The 19,627-nt window shown below is 44.1% G+C and overlaps 1 protein-coding gene across 5 annotated transcripts in view; it reads right to left on the minus strand.

Moving 5' to 3' along the window:
* Positions 1-19,627, minus strand: part of POLR1A (RNA polymerase I subunit A) — an 80,589-nt gene that overhangs the window by 32,950 nt on the left and 28,012 nt on the right. For all 5 annotated transcript variants that reach the window (XR_010021647.1, XR_010021646.1, XR_010021648.1 and 2 more), the window contains exons 14-21: positions 14,974-15,165; positions 8,754-8,903; positions 7,433-7,616; positions 4,590-4,672; positions 4,315-4,473; positions 2,611-2,709; positions 1,453-1,605; positions 31-113 (exon numbers count right to left, since the gene is read on the minus strand). Coding sequence is in view for 2 of the 5 variants with exons in the window: in XM_063078095.1 (XP_062934165.1) it covers positions 31-113; positions 1,453-1,605; positions 2,611-2,709; positions 4,315-4,473; positions 4,590-4,672; positions 7,433-7,616; positions 8,754-8,903; positions 14,974-15,165 (1,103 nt within the window). In the remaining 3 variants the exon portion in view is untranslated. The remainder of the gene's footprint in view (positions 1-30; positions 114-1,452; positions 1,606-2,610; positions 2,710-4,314; positions 4,474-4,589; positions 4,673-7,432; positions 7,617-8,753; positions 8,904-14,973; positions 15,166-19,627) is intronic.

A 19,627-nucleotide genomic window follows, 5' to 3' on the forward strand; every position in this document is an offset into this window, starting at 1 on the left:
ACTAAAGGGGGCACAACAGGTGCTTTTTACCTTTGGAGATAGCCAGAGCGGCTGGTTTTCACAGCAGTGTCGACCAGGCCCTCTCGCCCTGCCATGCAGTGAAAGAAGAACTCCTGTGGAAGAGCGGGACCAGGTCCCAAAGGTGGCAGTGAAGATGGTGTGCTTTCTGAAGGCCAACACCTCCAGCAGCCTTTTCTGACCAGATAGGGCTGCCCACTTCCCTGATATCCTAGGACCTTGGCTTTGACAGCTCCAATGGCCCCGGTGACTTCTGCCCTCCCCTGCGGTTCTCTTCAAGTGGATCAGAAGTAACAGCTTCCATGTACAGGAGCTAGGTGCACTCATGCAATCCTCAACATTGCACCCCACACCCCACTGTCCAGACGTGTAGTTCAGCCTGCACATCTGAATTTGCTTCTAACAGTGTACACACTGTTTCCCAAACTTTGTGATTGCAACCCACAGTAAGAAATATATTTACAATAGTAATCAGCAAACACAGACATATATACACACATGCATATAAAGATGTACAACTCAAACTAAAACCTTATGACACTATTCCACCCCTTCCTACATGGGACAGCTCTGATATTTCCTCTACCACTCTGTGTCATTATATAAAGAAATGCTGGTCACTATCTACTACGATGATTTCATGGTCCACTAAGGAGTTGCAATCAGAATTTGAAAAATTCTGCTCTACATCAACTCTCCATCATCCCTTGCCAGAGGCCATGGATGACCAGCCAAATGGAAAGTCCACGTGAAGGCGATGGAGGAGCCCTTGGAGTAGTCGGTAGCCTGAAACAAAGGGATGGTTCACAGTCTGGACTTAGTTATCTGACCATAGAGGTCACCCTTTCAGAGACATACTACACCAAGGAACAGAAGGTACCAACATTCAAAAAGCCATTTCTGACAAGTGTGAGGAGAAACCCTTCTCTTAGGGGAGAATTCTCTTGCTGACAAAGCAAAACTAGGTATCTGTCACAGCCAATCTATTTTCCCATTGTGACGGAGGAGTCATGCGAGGTCCCTGAGGGAAGGGCTTCCTAAAACAAATCTCAGTGATGCTCCTTTTAAGAGCACCCTGGTGAGTGGCACCTCCCTTGCCAGCTGTCTTCAAATGCAGGTGAGAACTGGTTTAGAGAGTCACAGAGCAGAAAAAGGTGGAGCTGGGGCTGGTCCTACTCATCTTTTCATCTGTCAGCAACCATTTACTGAGCACCTACTCTGTGCCAGCATTATGCTAGGCTCTGGCATTATAATGGTGTACATGTCATGGTCGGGTCCTCCTGGGCCCTAGGGTCCAATGGGTACATAAATGGCTTGGCATGTACTACTTGATCATTTGTGCCCAAAGTCATTGGTGGGGACTATCATTGAGGTCACCTATCATTGAGCCTAAAAATAAGGAATGCAGCAAAATGGAAAAACCAAAGTACATACTGGAGGCTTAATGCCGGTGAGGAATCTGCCAGTGACGAAGCCTCCAGCCATGGGGGTGAACTCATAAGGCTCAAAGCAGGGCAGTGACTTGCCAGATGCCATCAGTGGGGGTCTCCGACCTTCCAATTCAATCTGGCCCAGCAGGCACGAGATCTGGGGGAAAGGAAACCCAAAGAAACTCAAGATCCACATGTGTGTTAAACAATGCTTTGTCCTAGCAGGGGAGGGATAATTTGCTTTTGAAGAAAAGCCGCACAGTAACCAAGTTGTTGAAGGCCAACCTAGATTTTTAAATGGCCTAAGGAAGATTGCATTTGAAAAAAATCACCGCATCTGCCTTTTTTTGACTGATGTGGATTTTCACATTTGGGGTTAGATGAAAACAGATGATGTCAGTAAAAGAAGTCATGGCTCAGAATCATCACGTTATACCTGGAAGGCACCTGAGGGTCCTAAAGGGAAATGGAGGCCCACAGAAAAAAGTAATTTATTGTGATCCTTATACCCCAGAGCCAAAAGAGAGCTCAAGCTATTAAGCTGTTTGTTTAGAAAACTTCCTACTACATCTCTTGGGGAAAAGAGCAGTGTGTCTGAATTTTGCTTTAGTCAGGGGGCTTCCTGATGGCCTTCAGCCTTTCAAGCCCATCCCCATTGCTCTACACTCACCAATGGGGTGGTCTTTAAGACCCTCTAAAGGTTACCAAGATTAAAAACAAAGGTGTTAAGATTTGTGAAAATGTCATGAGAGCACTGTGGTAATCAGAGGAGATAATGGGCCTCAAATTAAAAGTTAAGAAACCTCTAGGACAACAGTTCTAATGTAATATTAAGTGGAAAAAAGCAGACTCTGCAAAAATTGCAGGATCACACATACAGTGTATATACATAACATGAGTATATTCAATACAATAATGTAAAATTAAGTTGGCAATATATAGCTACATTATACATACTGTATCTGTACCCATATCTTTCTGTAACATTGACATGTTAGCAGTAGTTAGTTCCTGTAGTGATTCTGGATGCTTTTATATTTTTCAGTACTTGCCACATTTCACATGGAAAGTGGATCCTTTTAAAATCAAAAACAAACCTGAGAACCGCCTCCTGTCATCACCTGACCCACCAGCAAACCTGCCAACCCGCCTTTGCTCACACCTGCATCGTGTTCACAGTTGAACCTTTTGCTCCTGACTGCACCATCATCTGCAAGTTGTTCTCTGGGAACTGTCGGTGCAAGCCAAATGGCATGCATGCCTGCAGATTAAATCAACACATCTGTCAGTGACTTCACCCTCTTTTAACATCCAGGTTCAGAAGGTAAATCCAGGATGCAGAAACAAAAAATCCAGAATATTTATCCAGAGATAAGCACCAAATCCCATTGGAGGTGAGGGAAAGTCACACTTGACATCAATCCTTTCAGTAGAACCCCTAGAGAGAAGTCAAAGGGTGCCCCCTGCCCTGACCTCTCCCGATATCCTCTTCTGGGAACCCCAAGGTTCCAGTCACTGGCCAAACGGCAGCAAAAAAGGAGAAGGAAAAGCAGAGGGGCCAGCATATCCAGCTGTGCCTCTAAAAAGAAGCTGGATAAGAATAAAATTTCAGGGGAGGCCCTTGTGATTTACACAACAGAGCATGGCCTGGTCCCCACATAACCAGCAATGATTACCAACATCTGTGTCGTATTCACATTTACTGACATGCTGCCTGAGCACAGCTGGGGAGCCTCACTTCCAGGGCCATCGAAAGTCAGCAAGGCAAGTGGGAGCCTGGTGAGATGCTGGGAGAGGGCTCTGAGTCTATTTAAGCCTCTGCCTGGGGCTGCAGAGACCCAGTCCAGCATAGAAGTGGCAGAGCCTGGGTGGGAAGAGGTGGTGGGAAGAGAACCGGAGGGACACGAAGCCATTCTTTGATGCCTCTGAAGACAGTTCCCCCACCTCAGCATTCCCAGTCCACCCTGGAAGCTGAGCCTCCTGGTTCTCCGGGAGGGCTGGGCAGGCTCCTCTGAATAAAACCTCCTAGGACAGAACTCACACCAACAAGAGGTCTGTCATCTTGGCAGCCTAATAAGCATGCTGAAAGCCAGGCAAGAGGACACCACAGACAAACTCTGACTTTTGGTGAGTACGAGCCTTGCCTCTTCCTCAGGATGGGCCTTAAGGCCCAGGAGGCAGAGTGAGGGCCAGGCTGGCTCCTCTACGCTACAGGATGGCAAGTCCCGGCTGTGGGACAGGAAGGCAGGGAGAACCAGGCTGCGGTTTTGGCTCAAGCAGAGATTTCCTCTTTTTCCTCAACTGCCACAGGAATTGCTTGGCATTGTGTATTTTAACTCCTTAATCCTCTTAGCAACGCTGGGAGATGGTACTCTTCACATCCCTACTTCCATGTGAGGAAACCAGGGCACAGAGTAGTTACATCAGTTGCCCAAGGTCACACAGCAAGCGCAAGGCAGAGCCAGGATTTGAGCCCAGGCCTTCACTTTGGCTCCACTGCACAAGCTCCAGTGGTGGTTTTGGCTCTTCCTCCTGTGGGTCCACCTGCAGTGACCCCATAGGAAAGATGTCTTTCTTCAGCACCCTTTAATGCAGTTACCCCCAGATAAAAACATAAAAAGAACAACAGTGCAAAGCATTCACTCTAACATTAATCCAAGGCCTTTCCAGACCCTACCTGGATGAGGGAATGAAACCCTGTGCTATTCAAAATGATGGATTCTATCTGTCCCATCTCACATTTCACCTAGTCAGCTGTTAAGTAGCCAAATTGCTCCAAAGGGCCCTGGGCAAGAATCAAAATGTAATTCTTAAAAAAATTAGCATTCAAAACGGTGGGGATAAGTGCATGCAGTGCTGAACTAACCTTGTTAATCTCATTGCTGTAATGGTTCACTTCCTCCTTGAATTTCAGATCAATCATGTTAAAATCCCTCTGGTCTTTGCCCAGATGGGCATCCTGCCACTTCTCTCGTACCTCATCATGTGATGCAGTTTCTGGCAGGTTTAATGCAGCCCTGACAGCCTAGAATGAGAAAAGGAAGACATCGCAGGCTGCAGCCAAATGAGGAGGGTGTGGGTGTCATCCTCTCGGACACCTGACCACTACACGGCAGGCCATCGCCCCCAGTCCCTCCTTACCCGGGGGCCACAGTGGGTGGATTCTTCAATGATCCTGTGTCTCTTGATGTCCGCCTTCGGCTTCACCAAAATGTCTTCCACGCCTGTGAAGTGAAACAGACAAGTCAGAGGGGATCAGAACTGACTTCTCCCCAGACTATAAACACAGTGAAGTCAGGGCACAGAGCCCAGCGCCACAGACACAGGAAGCACCTGAACAGTGATGATGATACTAGCATCATTATTAACAGATGGCTACCTCCTCTTGTGCTTACCAGAGCCCAAACATTATACTCCCCATTTTACAAATAACAAAACTAAGGCTCAAAATTGAGCTACTTGTCCAAGGTCACACAGGCAGAAAGTAAACCCAGGCCTGAGTCCCCAGACTTGTGCTCTTGGTCACCAGCTACACCGCCTCCATTCAATGAACCTGTATTACATGAATGGGCTAGAGATTAAGAGGTTTTATATGAAAAGCCAAGTTTAGATAAAGAAGAGAGAAAGAGAACATCCCAGTTTAGTCACATGCCACAGGGCACACCCTACATAGTTATGAACATGTGTGTTCAGGCACACATGAGCATGACACGCTCAGGCCTGGGGGACAGGGACCACCAGACAGGTTCCTCAGGATCACCTCAGGAGAGTGAAAGCATGGGTCACTTCAGTTCAGCCCGTCCTTCTGCCAAGGGTTCAAGAATTCCTCACATCAGGCAGTAGTATGCTGGTCTACTTCAACTCTATGAACTACTGTTTGCCCATACCTGTGAGTGCTACTCACACATAAATCCTCAGCCAGGACCTGAGCGGGAAGTAAAATGAATGACTGTGCTGTTCAATAGCTGGTGTAGAAATATTTGGAATTCCCAATGCAATGTCCTGGAAACCTGAGGGCTTCTAAAGAATGTGTGAGCAGAAGGGGAAAGAAATAGCCCCCCTGTGAGGAAGCCCCCATCACGAAAGCGGGCCCTTCCAGGGGGTCAGTTCCAGGCCATCTTGCTGTCCCCTTCACTGACTCCCTCTGGTTGAGACGGCTGCAGGGAGGTCATGCTAGTCTCCAGGCTACCTTCCCCTCGAAGCCCTCCTCCCAGCTGGGCCTGGCTTCCTCCTCGGCCTCATGGTATCCGGCTCGTCTTTGCACTCAGGCGGCCGATTGCTCTTGGTCCTGCATGCTGAGACAGCAGCAAGAATGGCTTGCGTGTGAAGTCTGGTCCTCATCGGGAGCTGGGTATGGCATGTCCCTCCAGCTGTCGTTTTCAAAGCTATCTGAACTTTTCCTAGTTAGCAGAAATGCTTGTGCTTATTCTAGGTCACTGTTTAAAACTGACTTACATATTGTAAGTGCACGGTTCTTAGTCATCTCGCTTCATTTCCCTCAGTTACCCAGTGAATGACTCGAGTCTGGTTCCCAGCAGGAACCGGGTGATCCTGGACACAGGTGCCTCCATCAGCAGTTCAGGCCCAAGTATCAAGATAGGGGTGAGTTTCAGCCCCCACACAGACTAGTAATTTATAATTCTTACCCTGATCAAGTAATTGGACAGGCATGCCAAGATGTCTGTCCAAGGGTGCTCAACCCAGCAAAAACGTGAAAACCCAGAAACAGCCTAAATGTCTAGTTATACGAGCCAGTTAAATAAACTACAGAACATCCAAACAAATGGAACCATCTGCAGCCACTGGATATGAGGATGTAGATTTATATTAACTGACCCCAAAAGACATTTATAAATATATTTGGAAATGTCAGGGGCAGGGGGGCAGATTACAAAACAGTATGTAATGTAGCAGCCCATTTTTTTGATTGTATTTGCACTGGAAAAATCTAGAAGAATGCACATCAAATCTGTGGTTATTGCTGTCAATTGGATGCTGGGTGATTTTAAATTATTTTCATGTCTGTATATTTCTTTATCTGTCCACAATTAAATATATTATACAATTAAAAAGTGGAATAAAATGTGTAATGGAAGCCCCACTGCAGGGCAATGAACAAACTGCAGCTGCAGCAGGCCCACAGCCCCACGGCGGGGTCCAACCACGTCTGCACTCGAGCAGGTCCATGAAGCCCAGAGAGCCTTACTGCCACCACCGATGCTATCACTGACTAGGCAACCCCACACGTGCTGTGGCATGCACTCAACATACAGCATCGCACTTCATGCTCACAGAAAGAACGCTGCAAAAGGGCTTGGACTCGACTCCACACCATGTCTCCTGACTGTTCAGCCAGAGGCCGAGCCCTTCAGATCTTCTGATGTCAATCCTACCTGGTACACAGAAGGAGATAGCACACTTGTTTTCTTCATCCAAGCCAGTTTCCTAAAACAGTATGCTCTCATTTCTAGGCAGCAAACAAGGGAGTTCCTCTTCCTTTCTTAGGTCCCTGACAGGCCTGCCCCAGCACAGTGTTTCCAGAAGGGCTGATGTCCCCCACTGCGTTGGGAAGGCTTGGGCAGTTCTGACAATATGGAGGACCCCTTGTAGAGCGGGGAGGGTCCAGGGAATTCTGGAAGGGCACTTACAGGAGAGAATGGGGGTGGGTTTGAGTACGAGAAATCAATCTGAGGGACAGAAAATTGTAAAGAATGGGGTTGAAAAAGGACCAGAATGGAAGTGGGGATGGAGGGGGTCAATCTGTGCTGTTGAGGAAGAAGAAACACTGGCTATTGGGGCAGGGGGTGAGCAGCACTGAGAGGGAGCGAGGCCAGTGGCCAAGCGAGGACGCCCTTGTAGAAGGAGACTGGCTGCTCCCTTGGAGGACAGTAGAGCCAGGGAGACAGCCTGGCACCATGCTGGCCACAAGATGGGGGACCAGGCCACTGCTCCAGGCAAGCCCTGGGTGCGAGCCTGACACTCACCCAAGGTGAAGCCCCTGTAGAGCTGCAGGTAGGCAGTGAAGAGGCGGGCCAGGCAAGTGAGAACCTTGCCGCTGGTCTCACCCCCGTAGATCTCATAGCAGCAGTGCACCAGGCTGTAGGCAGAGCTCCCGTAGTGTGCCTTGTCCAGCACGCCGCAGAGAAGCTCCCCTTCCCGGATGATCACCTGCGGAGGGAAAGGCCACCAGTGCCGGCTACAGGTGATGCCTCCTGGGGGAGCCATCCTACCCTCCCCTATTCCACATGCATTAACTTTTGTGAACGTCCCTTACCTGTGACCTGCCGCAAAAGAAGTAGGGTATATGGGGTATACATGAAACTAGTATTATATACGTATTTTTAAAATAAAGGAGGTGAGCACATATAGGCCAATAATTTGAAATTTTTTTTCTTGGGACTATACAACACACACACACACTCTCTCTCTCTCTCTCTTCAGTATATTTATATGTCCCCCTGCTCACTCCACCCACCCATACTGACTTAAGGTCAAGTATTCCTGATGAAGACCTTGTGACTGGAAATAAGAACATTTAGAACTTCAACCTTGGAGTAGTGACCTTGGCCTAAGCACTCCTCCTTCCTTGCATACTGGGAATAACAACGAAATCTTTCTAATGTCCTCTAAGGCCTGAATTTGTATTTTCATAAAGTTGACATAAAGCATTAAAAGCTAATTAAAAGAAAAGAATTTCTAGCTGCCCGATGTAGCACACATTAAATGTATGATCTATAAAGGGAAAGAAAAGTGGCAGCTTCGGGTCTGAATGGAATGTTCCTTAACACCCTGTTACAAAGCACATTGTGAGCTGGGGACAGGGATACTGCCCATAGAGAACATGCAGAGGCCTGAGTCTTCGGTGTAGACTGCTTTCTTGCAGCATCTCAGCGCCCAGGCTTCACTGCCCTCCTGAGGCCTGGCTCCTAAGCCTAGGAGCTGGGAGTGTGGGCCTCACAGCAGTTCGATTATCTTGAGCCACTCAGTGGTCTTAATGCAAAATGTAGACTCTGCATTTCCAAGTTTTGCAGAATCAACTCCAGCCTTTCTGCTGGAGAAATCTTCCTAAGCTGGTTGTGAATTTCATGCTGAGGTTCAAATGCTAGGGATCAACTCTGACTCTTTCCAACAAAAACAGTGACACCAACTCAGGCACAACTCCTCCTCTTCTCAGGCACGACTCCTCCTCATCTCAGGGATGGCACCTGTTTCTATGAGTGTGCTTCCATTTCTGTCTCTGTTTTAAGTCAATTTGTCTACACTCAGGACTAGAAGTCTCTAACCCAGACAGCTGGACGGCCGTACCTGGGACTCGCACATTGAGTCAGGGTTAAATCTGGGAACAGGACGAGGAGCTTCCTTCACCCACGCTTTCCCGCTGATTTTCGCCTTTCCAGATAAATTTAGTGGGATGTGGTCCTCCGGGATTATGTTTATGAGCAGCGTTGACACAACCTGGAAAGAAAAAGAGGACAAACTGATGGCTGGAAGAAAAGAAGAGAACTTCCCTTTTAGGACCTTCTGATGATCTCAGGTGGAGCGAGAAAAACAGACAGATCCAGCTCTGTAGGACACGCTGATCATACTTTTTACTTGAAAGACTTAGAAATGGAAACAAAAATATACCAATAAGAACCTGAATTAAATTCCTGAACAGGCCAAATGAAGGAGAGGAAAAAAGTAAATCTCCATGGGGTGAACATAAAGATATATCTGAGTATGTGGTAAAAAAAACCCCAAAAGCAAGGAGTTAGCAGGGTTGAGAGAGATGGTGGGGCTCATAATGCTGCCACCTGCCAGAAGTGAGCCTCGACACAGTGACAGTCACTGACTGAGGCAGAGGTCGAGGTAGGCTTCTCAGAGACATCCTTCGCTCACCTCAACACAGATGACAACTATTACACATGTTCAATAACTTCCTCCCTGCAGAACAACTTGGACTTTTTGGAGGGAGCCAAGGAAGGAAAGGATGAAAAGACTAAGACTCGAGAGCTTTCCTACTGAGGAGCATCACACAGGAGGCCTGAGGGACCTGACTGAGAAGCAGCTGCAGAAGGAAGCTTCCAGAATCGGGGTGTCCCAGTGTCTACCACATCACTGACTGGTCGTGTGCTGTGGGGCACATATTTATCCTCTCTTAGACTCAGTGTTGCTCATTTGTAGAATATAGATAAGATTCATTCGTTCGTTTGGCAATCACATATCAAGTGCCCACTGTGAGCCAGGCACTGGGAAGAGAGTTGTGAACAAATGCAGTCCCTGCCCTCAACAGAACTTTCACTCTCGAGGGAGACCATGCTTTGGTGGAAAATCAGGGAAGGAGGACCTGAAGTAGAGTAGGGAGAGAGGGTATCCAAGATTTTAAATCAGGCGGTCAGGGAAGGCCTCAGCAAGAGGTGGTGAGGAAGGGAGTATGCACAGAACAGATCATGCATTTCAGACAGAGAAACAGCAGGGACAAAGGCTTTTCATCTGAAAAGGAAAGTTACTTGGTAGGTTTTGATCACACGAGTAATGGGCTCTGCCTTAGTCAGTTTGGGCGTACTATGGCAAAATACCATACACTGTGTAGCTTTCTTTCAGTTCTGGAGGCTGGGAAGTCTAAGATCAAGGTAGATTCAGTGTTTGGTGAGGGCCTGCTTTCTGGCTCACAGACAGTGCCTTCTTGTCCTCATGTGGTAGAAGTGGGGGGGGAGCTCTGTGGGGACTCTTTTATAAGGGCACTAATCTCGTTCACAAGGGATCAGCCACCATGACCCAATCACCTCCGAAAGGCCTCACCTCCTAATACCATCGCCTTGGGGGTTAGAATTTCAACATATGAATTTTGGGAAAATACAAGTGGTTTTTCGTTCATCTGCTTGTTTTATGGCTGGTTGGTACAGGAATTGAAACCTAGACCTTGGTGTTATCAACACCTCACTCTAACCAACTGAGCTAACCAGCCTGCCCACAAGTGATCTTAAAATGATCTGAGTGTGGAGCATAGGTTGGCAGTTTTTGTAGTGAGGTACATCACTGGACATGCTGTTTAGGTGACTACTCAGTAACCCAATGGCCTCCCGCAGTTAGCCTTTACAGGGCTAAACACCAGGAATAAATTTATTTGACTGGAAGTAATTATAGCTACTGAAAGGCTGGGGAATCCTTCCCCTGCCCCAGTTGGCTCCATGAGAAGGGTCATCCACCCAATGAGCAGCTGCTCAGAGGCAGCCAGGAGAAGCACTTTCTCAAGCAGCTGCTCCACAGATGGCCCAAGGGGAGGCAGCTATTCCTGGCGCTAACCATGGTCGATACAGGGTAGGGGACAGACAGGCAGGTATAACAGGTGCCAGGACTGGGGAGGGTACTGGGAGATGTTAATTGGCATCAACAGCTCTTTGTGTGCCTGTACCAAACCCCACAAAGCAGTGTCTTCACATGTGCACAATGGGGGTAGGGCAGTTATGTGAGCAGTTGCCTTTTCAAGCATGTGCATCAGGAGCAGGAGAACAACTGGAAATAGCATCTTTAAAGGAAGCAGACAACACTCCCTGCTTTTTCAGTAGATGACCAGAAAGGTCATGACCCACCCTCTCCACCTCTCGGCTCCACAGAAGGCTGGCACTGCAAGGTGAGCAGGCAAGGGAGTAAAGGCGTGAGGGTGAGACTTCCCTGGGATGCCAACCACAGCTGCACCTCAGCCAAAGTGCCACATGCACAGTCAAGACTGGAACTCAGTGTGAAAGGTAACACAAACACGTGTTTCTAACCATCTGAGGACAGGGAAATGTGACCTGCTACCTCATCTATAAAATTAAGGGGGCAGAAAAAGTATTTGACAAACTTCACACCCTTATGATAAAAACACTCCACAGATTAGGAATAGAAGGAAAAGTCATTAGCCTAATAAAGAGGAGGCATCTATGAAAAATCTATAGCTAACATACTCAATGATGAAAGACTGCCTGCTATCTCCCTTAAAATTGGGAACAGACAAGGATATCTATTCTTGCCACTTCTATTCAACAATGTACCAGAGGCTCTAACCAGGGCAATTCAGGAAGAAAAAAAATAAAAGGCACCCGGGTTGGAGAGAAAGAAGTAAAACTACCGTTATTCGCAGATGACTTGACGTTACATAGAGAAAACACTTAAGAATTGACAAAAAACCTACTACAGTTAGTAAATGACTTCTGCAAAGCTGAAGGATACAAGATCAACATACAAAAATCGAGTGTATTTCATACATTAGCAATGAACAATCTGCAAATGAAATTGAGAAAAAAGTTCCATTTACAATAACATTGAAAAATAAATAAAATACTCAGGTATACTTTAACCAAAGAAGTGCAAAACTTGTACCCTGAAAACTATAATACACTGTTAAATTAAAGAAGATCTAAATAAATACAAAGACATCATAGACTCTAAGACTTACTATTGTTAAGACAGAAACACTCCTCAAATTGATCTACCTATTCAGTGCAATCCCTCTGAAAATTCTAACTGCCAACTTCGCAGAAACAAACAAGCTGATCTTAAAATTTATATGAAAATGTAACAGACCCCAAATACCTAAAACAATCTTGAAAAAGAAGAACAGATTTGGAGGATTCACACTTCCAGATTTTAGAGCTTACTACAAAGCTGCGGAAATTAAGACAATGTGATATTGGCATAAAGACAGATACATTGATCAATGAAATAGAAATGAGAGTCCCCCAAAACAAAAAACAAACAAACAAAAAAGGAAATGGGAGTCCAAAAATAAATCCACACATCTATAGTTAATCAATTTTTGACCAGGCTGTTAAGAACATTCAATGGGGAAAAATACTATTGTCAACAAATGCTGCTGAGACAACTGCATATCTATATGCAGAAGAATGAATTTGGACCCCTACGTTACACTGTGTACAAAAATTAACTCAAAATACATCAAAGACCTAAATGTAAGAGCTAAAAGGACAAAACTCTTAGATGGAAACATAGCTGTACATCTGCATGGCCTTATATTAGGCAATAGTTTCTCAGCTATGACAGTGAAAACACAAGCAACAGAAGAAAAAGTAGATAAATTGGACTTCATCAAAATTAAAAACTCTTGTGTATCAAAGAACACTATCAAGAAAGTGAAATGATAACCTACAGATGGGAGAAAATATTTACAAATCATATATGTGGTATAGGTCTAAGAGCCAGAATATACGAAGAATTCTCACAATTCAACAACAAAAAGATAAACAGCCCAATTAACAAATGGGCAAAGGGCTTAAATAGACATTTCTCCAAAGAAGATATTACATTATTTTTAAGGGCACATGGATCATTTACCAAGACTGACCATATTCAAAGCCATAAAACAAACCTCAATAAACTTAAAAGGATTCAACTCATCCAAGATATGGTTTCTGGCCACAATGGAATTAAGTTGGAAATCAGTAACCACAATATCTGGAAAACCCCTAAATATTTGGAAACTATATAATGTACTTCTAAATAATTCATGGGTCAAGAAAATCAAAAGGGAAATTACAAAGTATTCTGAAGTAGATGAAAATGAAAAAAACAATATATAATTTGTTCTTAAGCAGAACTTAGGGGGAAAACTTATACATAAAAGGTATATATTAACAAAGAAGAAAAAGTGTCTCAAATCAATGACTTCAGTAATTAGAAAAAGAAGAGCGAATTAAACCTAAAGTAAACAAAAGAAAGGAAATAATAAAGATCAGAGTGAAATCAATAAAATAGAAAACAGAAAAATTGAGGAAGTTAATGAAACCAAAAACTGGTTCTTTTAGAGCAACAAAACTGATAAATCTGTAGGCAAACTGATCAGAAAAAAAAAGAGAAGACACAAATTATCAATGTCAGGAATAGGAGAGGTGACACCACTACAGATAGAAAAGGACAATAAAGAACATTATGAACAACTTTATGCCTAAAAATACAACAACTTAGACAAAATGGACAAATTCCTTGAAAAACATAAACCACTAAAGCTCACGCAAAAAGAAATACATAACCTGAATAGCCCTATAGTTTTGTCTTAGCCTGTTTTGTGCTGCTATAACAAAATGCCACAGACTGGGTAATTTATAAAGAACAGAAATTTATTTCCTCACGTTCTGAAGGCCGGGCAGTTCAAGATCGAGGGACTGAAATCTGGTGAGAGTCTTCTTGCTATGTCATCCCAAGCATGACAGAAGAGCAAAGACAGGGCAAGAGAGAGGTCAAGAGGGGGTCGAACTTGTCCTTTTATAAGGAACAGACTCCTGCCTTAACAGTCCCACTCCCATAATAACAGCATTAATCCATGCAAGGCAGAGCCCTCATGACCTAACCACCACTTCAAGGTCCCACCTCTTAATACCATCACATTGGGGATCAAGTTCTAACACAACTACTTTGGGGGACATATTTAAACCATAGCAATTTATTAAAGAAATAGAAATTATAGTTAAAAACCTTCCCACAAAGAATCTCTAGGCCCAGATGCCTTCACTGGTGAATTCTACCAAACACTTAAGGAAGAAATAATACTGATACTACACAAATTCTTATAAAAAACTGAAGAAAAAATACCTCCCAATTTATTCAATGAGGCCAGCATTACCCTGATACCAAAACCAAACAAAAATATTACAAGAAAACTACAGACCAAGATCCCTCATGAACATAAATGTAAAAACATTTTAAATAAAATATCAGCAAATTGAATTCAATAATATATAAAAAGGGTTCTAACTCATGACCAAGTAAAATTTATCCCAGGAATGCAAGGTTGATTTAGCAATTGAAAACCAGTCAAATCCTAAGTCCGCAGACTTAAAGTACTGTAGCACTGGAAGAGACCTTAAAGATCATCACTTGAACTCCTTTTTATATGGATGAGAAACCGCGGCCCACAGAGTCAAGTTCACATAGCCAATTAGAAGTTGACCCTTAAGGCTGAACGTGGAGGCCCAGCCAACAGTAGAAGAATGTGTTTAATTATTTGATCACCATGTATACTATAATTTGGTTACTTAGAGAGAAAGTATGATGTGATGCTTTGGGAGCTGGAAAGTCCTGGGGTTTAAATCCCAATTCTATCTCCTATAGCCTTGGGTGTGTAATTTAACATCCCAAAGACCCAGTGCTACCATCTACCAAGCAGAGATAATCATGGTCTCTGCATTGCAGGTTAGTTGTGAGGATTAAATCAGATAACTTATCTAAGGCATCAGCAAAGTGCTTGGTACTTCCCAACAAATATTACAACTACCACTACCAACACCATTGCATAGTAACACCATATTTGAATTATGAGGACACCAAATTTAAGTTAGAAGCAAAGGACAAAAACGATGCAACCTACTCTTATTAGACACTCCCCTGAAACCACCCCAGACCTAGGAACCTTAAAAGAGGGAAAGTCAGACTATTTCTTGATTAGCCATTTCTCTGTCTCTGGCCTGGGCTCTAATGGAAATGAAACCTTATATATGAGTGGCCTATTTCCTTTTGTTTTATACCCTGGCTGTTTTCTCCCAATTACCTGCTTTCCTGTCCACAGTGGAAAGGGCTTCAGGATGGTAGGAGGAAAGAGCTTCACGCGCCCCACTTTGTCTGTGAGTCCTCGGTACACCAGCTCCATGTATTGTTCCCGGGTGAAAAAGCAACCCCGTGTGGTCATGCTTGCACCTGAAACCATATGATCTTGGATCAATCCTGCCAATGGCTGGCCATCCTACAAAACAAAACAGATAAGAAAAGAATAAAGATGAATTTTAAGTCAAACTCTAATTTCTAATCATCTGCTTGGAAGTCTTGGAAGGCTCCTGTTAGCAACACTCCTCCCATATATCCCCGCGCTGTCCTGCCCATGTCCTTGGGAGCAAACTGTCTCCCATATCACATGACCAGGGCTTACACAACCTTCTATTCTTGCCATTTGCCCACTGTCCAGTATCAAAAACCCTTCAAACTCAGCCAGTTCCCCAAGCCATCTCTGCTTAATCCCATCTGGTTCTACTCCAGCATACTTCTGGTATTTAAGCATAAGTTTGGTCTGGCTGCCAGTTAGCTATGTTCTTGTTTTTATACTTTGGTTTCATGCTTTAGTATTTTTCACACATTTCTGGCCTGGTTTTTCCTATAAATCAGTCATCCGTTCAACAAATATTTATTGAGAGCCTACTGTATGCCTAGGCAATGAACAAATGATTGGATGAATACATTATCACAAAGTGTTTTAAATGCCATGGAGGAACATAACAGGATGGGATCATAACATAGATTCAGGGTGGAGGGATGATCAGGAATGGTCTCTCTGAAGAGCATCATTACAGATGAGGCCCAAGGGGTGACTTGGAGTCGGCTAGTGCAGAGATCTAGGGGTTCAGGCATAGGTTCCTCAAGAAGGCCATGAGAGGGCCTGATGTACATGAGTGCAGAAGGAAAGAATGTCCATTATTATCATCTTTTCACAATGTAGCACATGGTTCAAGATGGGCCCTTAATAAAGGCAGTAACCTACTAGTTGCCAAAACAAGGGCTTTTATAAAAGCTCAGATTTGGTGGGTATGTTCATTTCATTTGACACTTTCACAGTCTTTCTGATCCCAGTCTCCTGAACCTCATCTGTCAGGTCTGTGTTCATGGCAACATAAGGCACACTGAAGTAAAAATAGCTATGCTCACTGACATTCTTTAAGAAGTAGTTTTTGCAAACTTTTCAGTTTATAGGAATTTCAGAAAAACCTTTGTCTTGGATCTAACGATTGTTATCATAATTATTTGTTAAATACTAGCCAATATTATGGCCATGTTTCATAACTAAGGCTAAGGGAATTCACAAATGCAGCCACGGAGAAGTGCCAGGAATTTAACCACATACGCTAATTCAAAGGCTAAAAAAGAATTCTTGTCAAATGGTCTAAATACAGCAATGGCTCTATGTAAACTCAGAGATAATTACTACAGATGGGCTGAAAAGTACCATGGATGCAAAGCAAGATCAGAGGGAGCACACAGCCCTTTTTATGAAGCCTCTGAGTTATTAACATAAATTTAAAAATTTTACTTTACGTCTTATTCCAAAGATAGTCTTATTTTGCTTGGGGGAAAAACCCAAACCAGTATTATGCATTTGACTCATCCCACAGTCTTTGGGGGCAGATATAGATTTTTCCTTTTGTTTTCTTCCTTTAAAGAACATAATTACAAGTTATATGATACCGTGTCTTCTCCTCTCTCCATCCAGATTTTTCCTTGACTGGAAAATTACTTTAATGGCTAAATTGCTTTCAGCACAATAATCACGAATTCCAGGGAGGAATGCTGATTAAAGCAATTACTAAGGGTCTACTTATAATTCTGAATTTCCTAAATCCCACTTAGGATAAGAAAGAACATCTCTGAATCAAACCCCCCCCAAACTGATAGCTATCCTATTCTGCTACATATCACAGCAAAATGACATTACAATTAATGTCTTTGGTCAGGATACTTAGAGAATAAGGTATTCTGTAACTTGATGTTTCTAGCTAAGTAGAAGTCAGGAAACTATGTCTCAAGCTTTGCTAAAAAAATTTCACAAAGCATTTGCTCCCAATAAAAGAAATAGCTAAAGTTTCATCCAGCTCCTATTTTAAGTAAGAAGACAACACAAAATTCCATTAAATACATAAAACCAACAATAAAATGCACTTTAATCCGATATTATGGCTAGTTAAATTAGAAAACCTGTAAATAGAAAAGAAATGGGCAAACGAACAAAGAGAAATGGAAACAAAGGGAAATAAAGATACACTAAGAAAAATGACCCCCCAAAATTGGCCTTCCTACTTTAACCAAACCAGCTCTTCTCCTCTTAGGACTCTGCCACCAAAAACATGCTGTATTTTTATAACCAATAGCAAAAATAAGGATTCCACCTTTTGGCATTAACACTGAGCACTAAATAAAATTTATCGAGAATTAAAACCTCTTTGCCTCTAACAAAAGAAATTGATTGAAAGAGAAGTGAACCCTCAGGCCATCCCCCACACATTTTTTACTTTTTAAGAAATTGATTTATTGATATAAGCTGATTTATCTTTGTTTTGCCTGCCTCCCTTAAGTGTATGCCTGACCTAAAACTCATAGGCAAATGAGCATGCAATGAGGCGTATTTGGGTTTAATAAGCCAGCCCTCTGCAGGACACAATGTAAGCATGAAGCCTCCTATTGCTTCTCACCTTTTTCAATCAAAATCAAGTATAGAACATTCAAGATCATTGGTCTGAGGACTCTGGAGTGCCTCAACTCCCCATGTAGCTAATGCTCACAGGTCACCCTGCCAGCAAAAAACTATCTGCTGCTCCCTGGTAGTGTCCCCTCTGGTGAAATGTGCCTCTGATCTTGAGTTGGAGAGCTGGAATAGTCTTGAAAGCCACTTTCTGCCACATGCCCTCACCCAGCCCCAGCCCCGCCTGTCAGGTGGGATGGAGCACACAGGCTGAGCACATGGACCTGGGAGTCCAAAGGTGCAGGGTTCAAGTCCTAGCTCCTCACTGGCTGCTAAGTTACCCACTTGGTGTTTCCTCACCTGAAAATCACACTAAGGCTGTTGTGAGTGTTGGAGTGAGCAGGACTGAAGCCATGTTAGGACCTAAAGCTGCCTGGGCTGCAGAGGCAGGGAGGATTTTTTAAAGGACAGTTTTTTTCTCTCCACTCTTGCTTCCCATCCCCTGACTTTCTTATCTCACTCACTAAGTAGGAAAAAAAGGCCGAGAAGCTAATTAGTACTTTGCAAAGCTAACAGTTCTTTCTTTGAGACTTGTAGAGTTTTGAGAAATGATCAAGGCTAAACGATTGGAAGCTGACCTGGGCACTAGCTAAGTACACTGGCGCAAATCAAAATCTTGCATGGTCCTGAGATAACAGTGAAGATGAGAAGAGAAACCAGATGAAGCCCTGGCAAGTCCTGGTACTTGACCCATAGAAATGGACCCCTCGTAACTCACATCTCCTGCTCTCCTTCTTTTCACCTCCCACACTCCATTCCCTCAACCCTTCCTTTAAAAACCCCTCAGTAAATGTAAATCTTTGAGATGGGGTAGCCTACCATCTCCTTCAGCTGAATATATCTGCTTTTCTAACACCAACCATTTGACTTCTGAGTTTTTTTTCTTTCCTTTTCAAAGAGGCAGGCAGCCGGACCTGAGTCTTGTAACATGAGGACTAAATAAGAGAACGTTTGCCAATTGCTCAAAGCAGTGCCCGAGGCCCAGGCCTTGCTCAATAAATGCCACATACTATAGCTACTACTCTTAACACTTTCAGGAAAAGACAAAAGGCTAATTTTCAAATTAGCAAAATTATGTTTTCTAATTTCCAAGTGATCTAAACCCTTTAGCCCCTTCTTCCTACTTTTAGTCCCTTCACTAATTGACAACCCACTAAAGTGGGCAGAGAAGGAAAAGTTAAATTCAGACAACTGGGTCCCTCATGAAGTCACAGTAGTACATCTGGTGGGAAAAGAGGCTGAGACACTGGGCTCTTGGCCATTGCCTGATGCCCTGGGTGGCAGATGGCTGATGGGGAAGAGAAGTTCCAAGGAACAGAGGGTGCTAACCAACACTGGGCATCTCAAAGTAGCCCCTGGTGCTCCCTGGGTACAGAGCTCTCCGTCTATGCTACAGAACAAACCCTATGAAGATCTGGGAGCTCCTTGTCCTACATCTCATCTGGGTGTCCTTGGGCAAATTACAGCAATTCTTTGAGTGTAAAATGTGGACATTAATAGCACTTACCTTCAAGAACTGTGGGGAGGCTGAAATGAGAAGCCTCCAAAGTGCTTTGCATAGTGCCTGGCACTGAAAAACTGCTTGGTAAATGGTAGCTGTGATTTTACATCATTATTACTACTAGTTCTTTCACACTCTACCACAATCCAAATGAATCACTGTGGTGTGAATGGCTTATAATTGAAAAGGCCTCAGACCTTTGGGCAGGTGGTAAGGGGTAAGTGGGGACTGGAACATACTCCATCCCTTTTCCTACAGCCTGGCTCTTTCCCCACTCTGTCTCTCTCATCAGCACACGCTGACTCCAGCCCCTGCCACTCAATGGGAACAAGTTAGCCAGCCAGGCGAGGTGGGAGGAAGTTACTTCCTTCCCATGTGTCCCTCTGGACAGCCATGACCACATGGGACTGCCCATGAGGC

This window comes from Cynocephalus volans, chromosome 14, assembly GCF_027409185.1.
Source record: "Cynocephalus volans isolate mCynVol1 chromosome 14, mCynVol1.pri, whole genome shotgun sequence".
In the NCBI taxonomy this organism is placed as follows: Eukaryota; Metazoa; Chordata; class Mammalia; order Dermoptera; family Cynocephalidae; genus Cynocephalus; species Cynocephalus volans.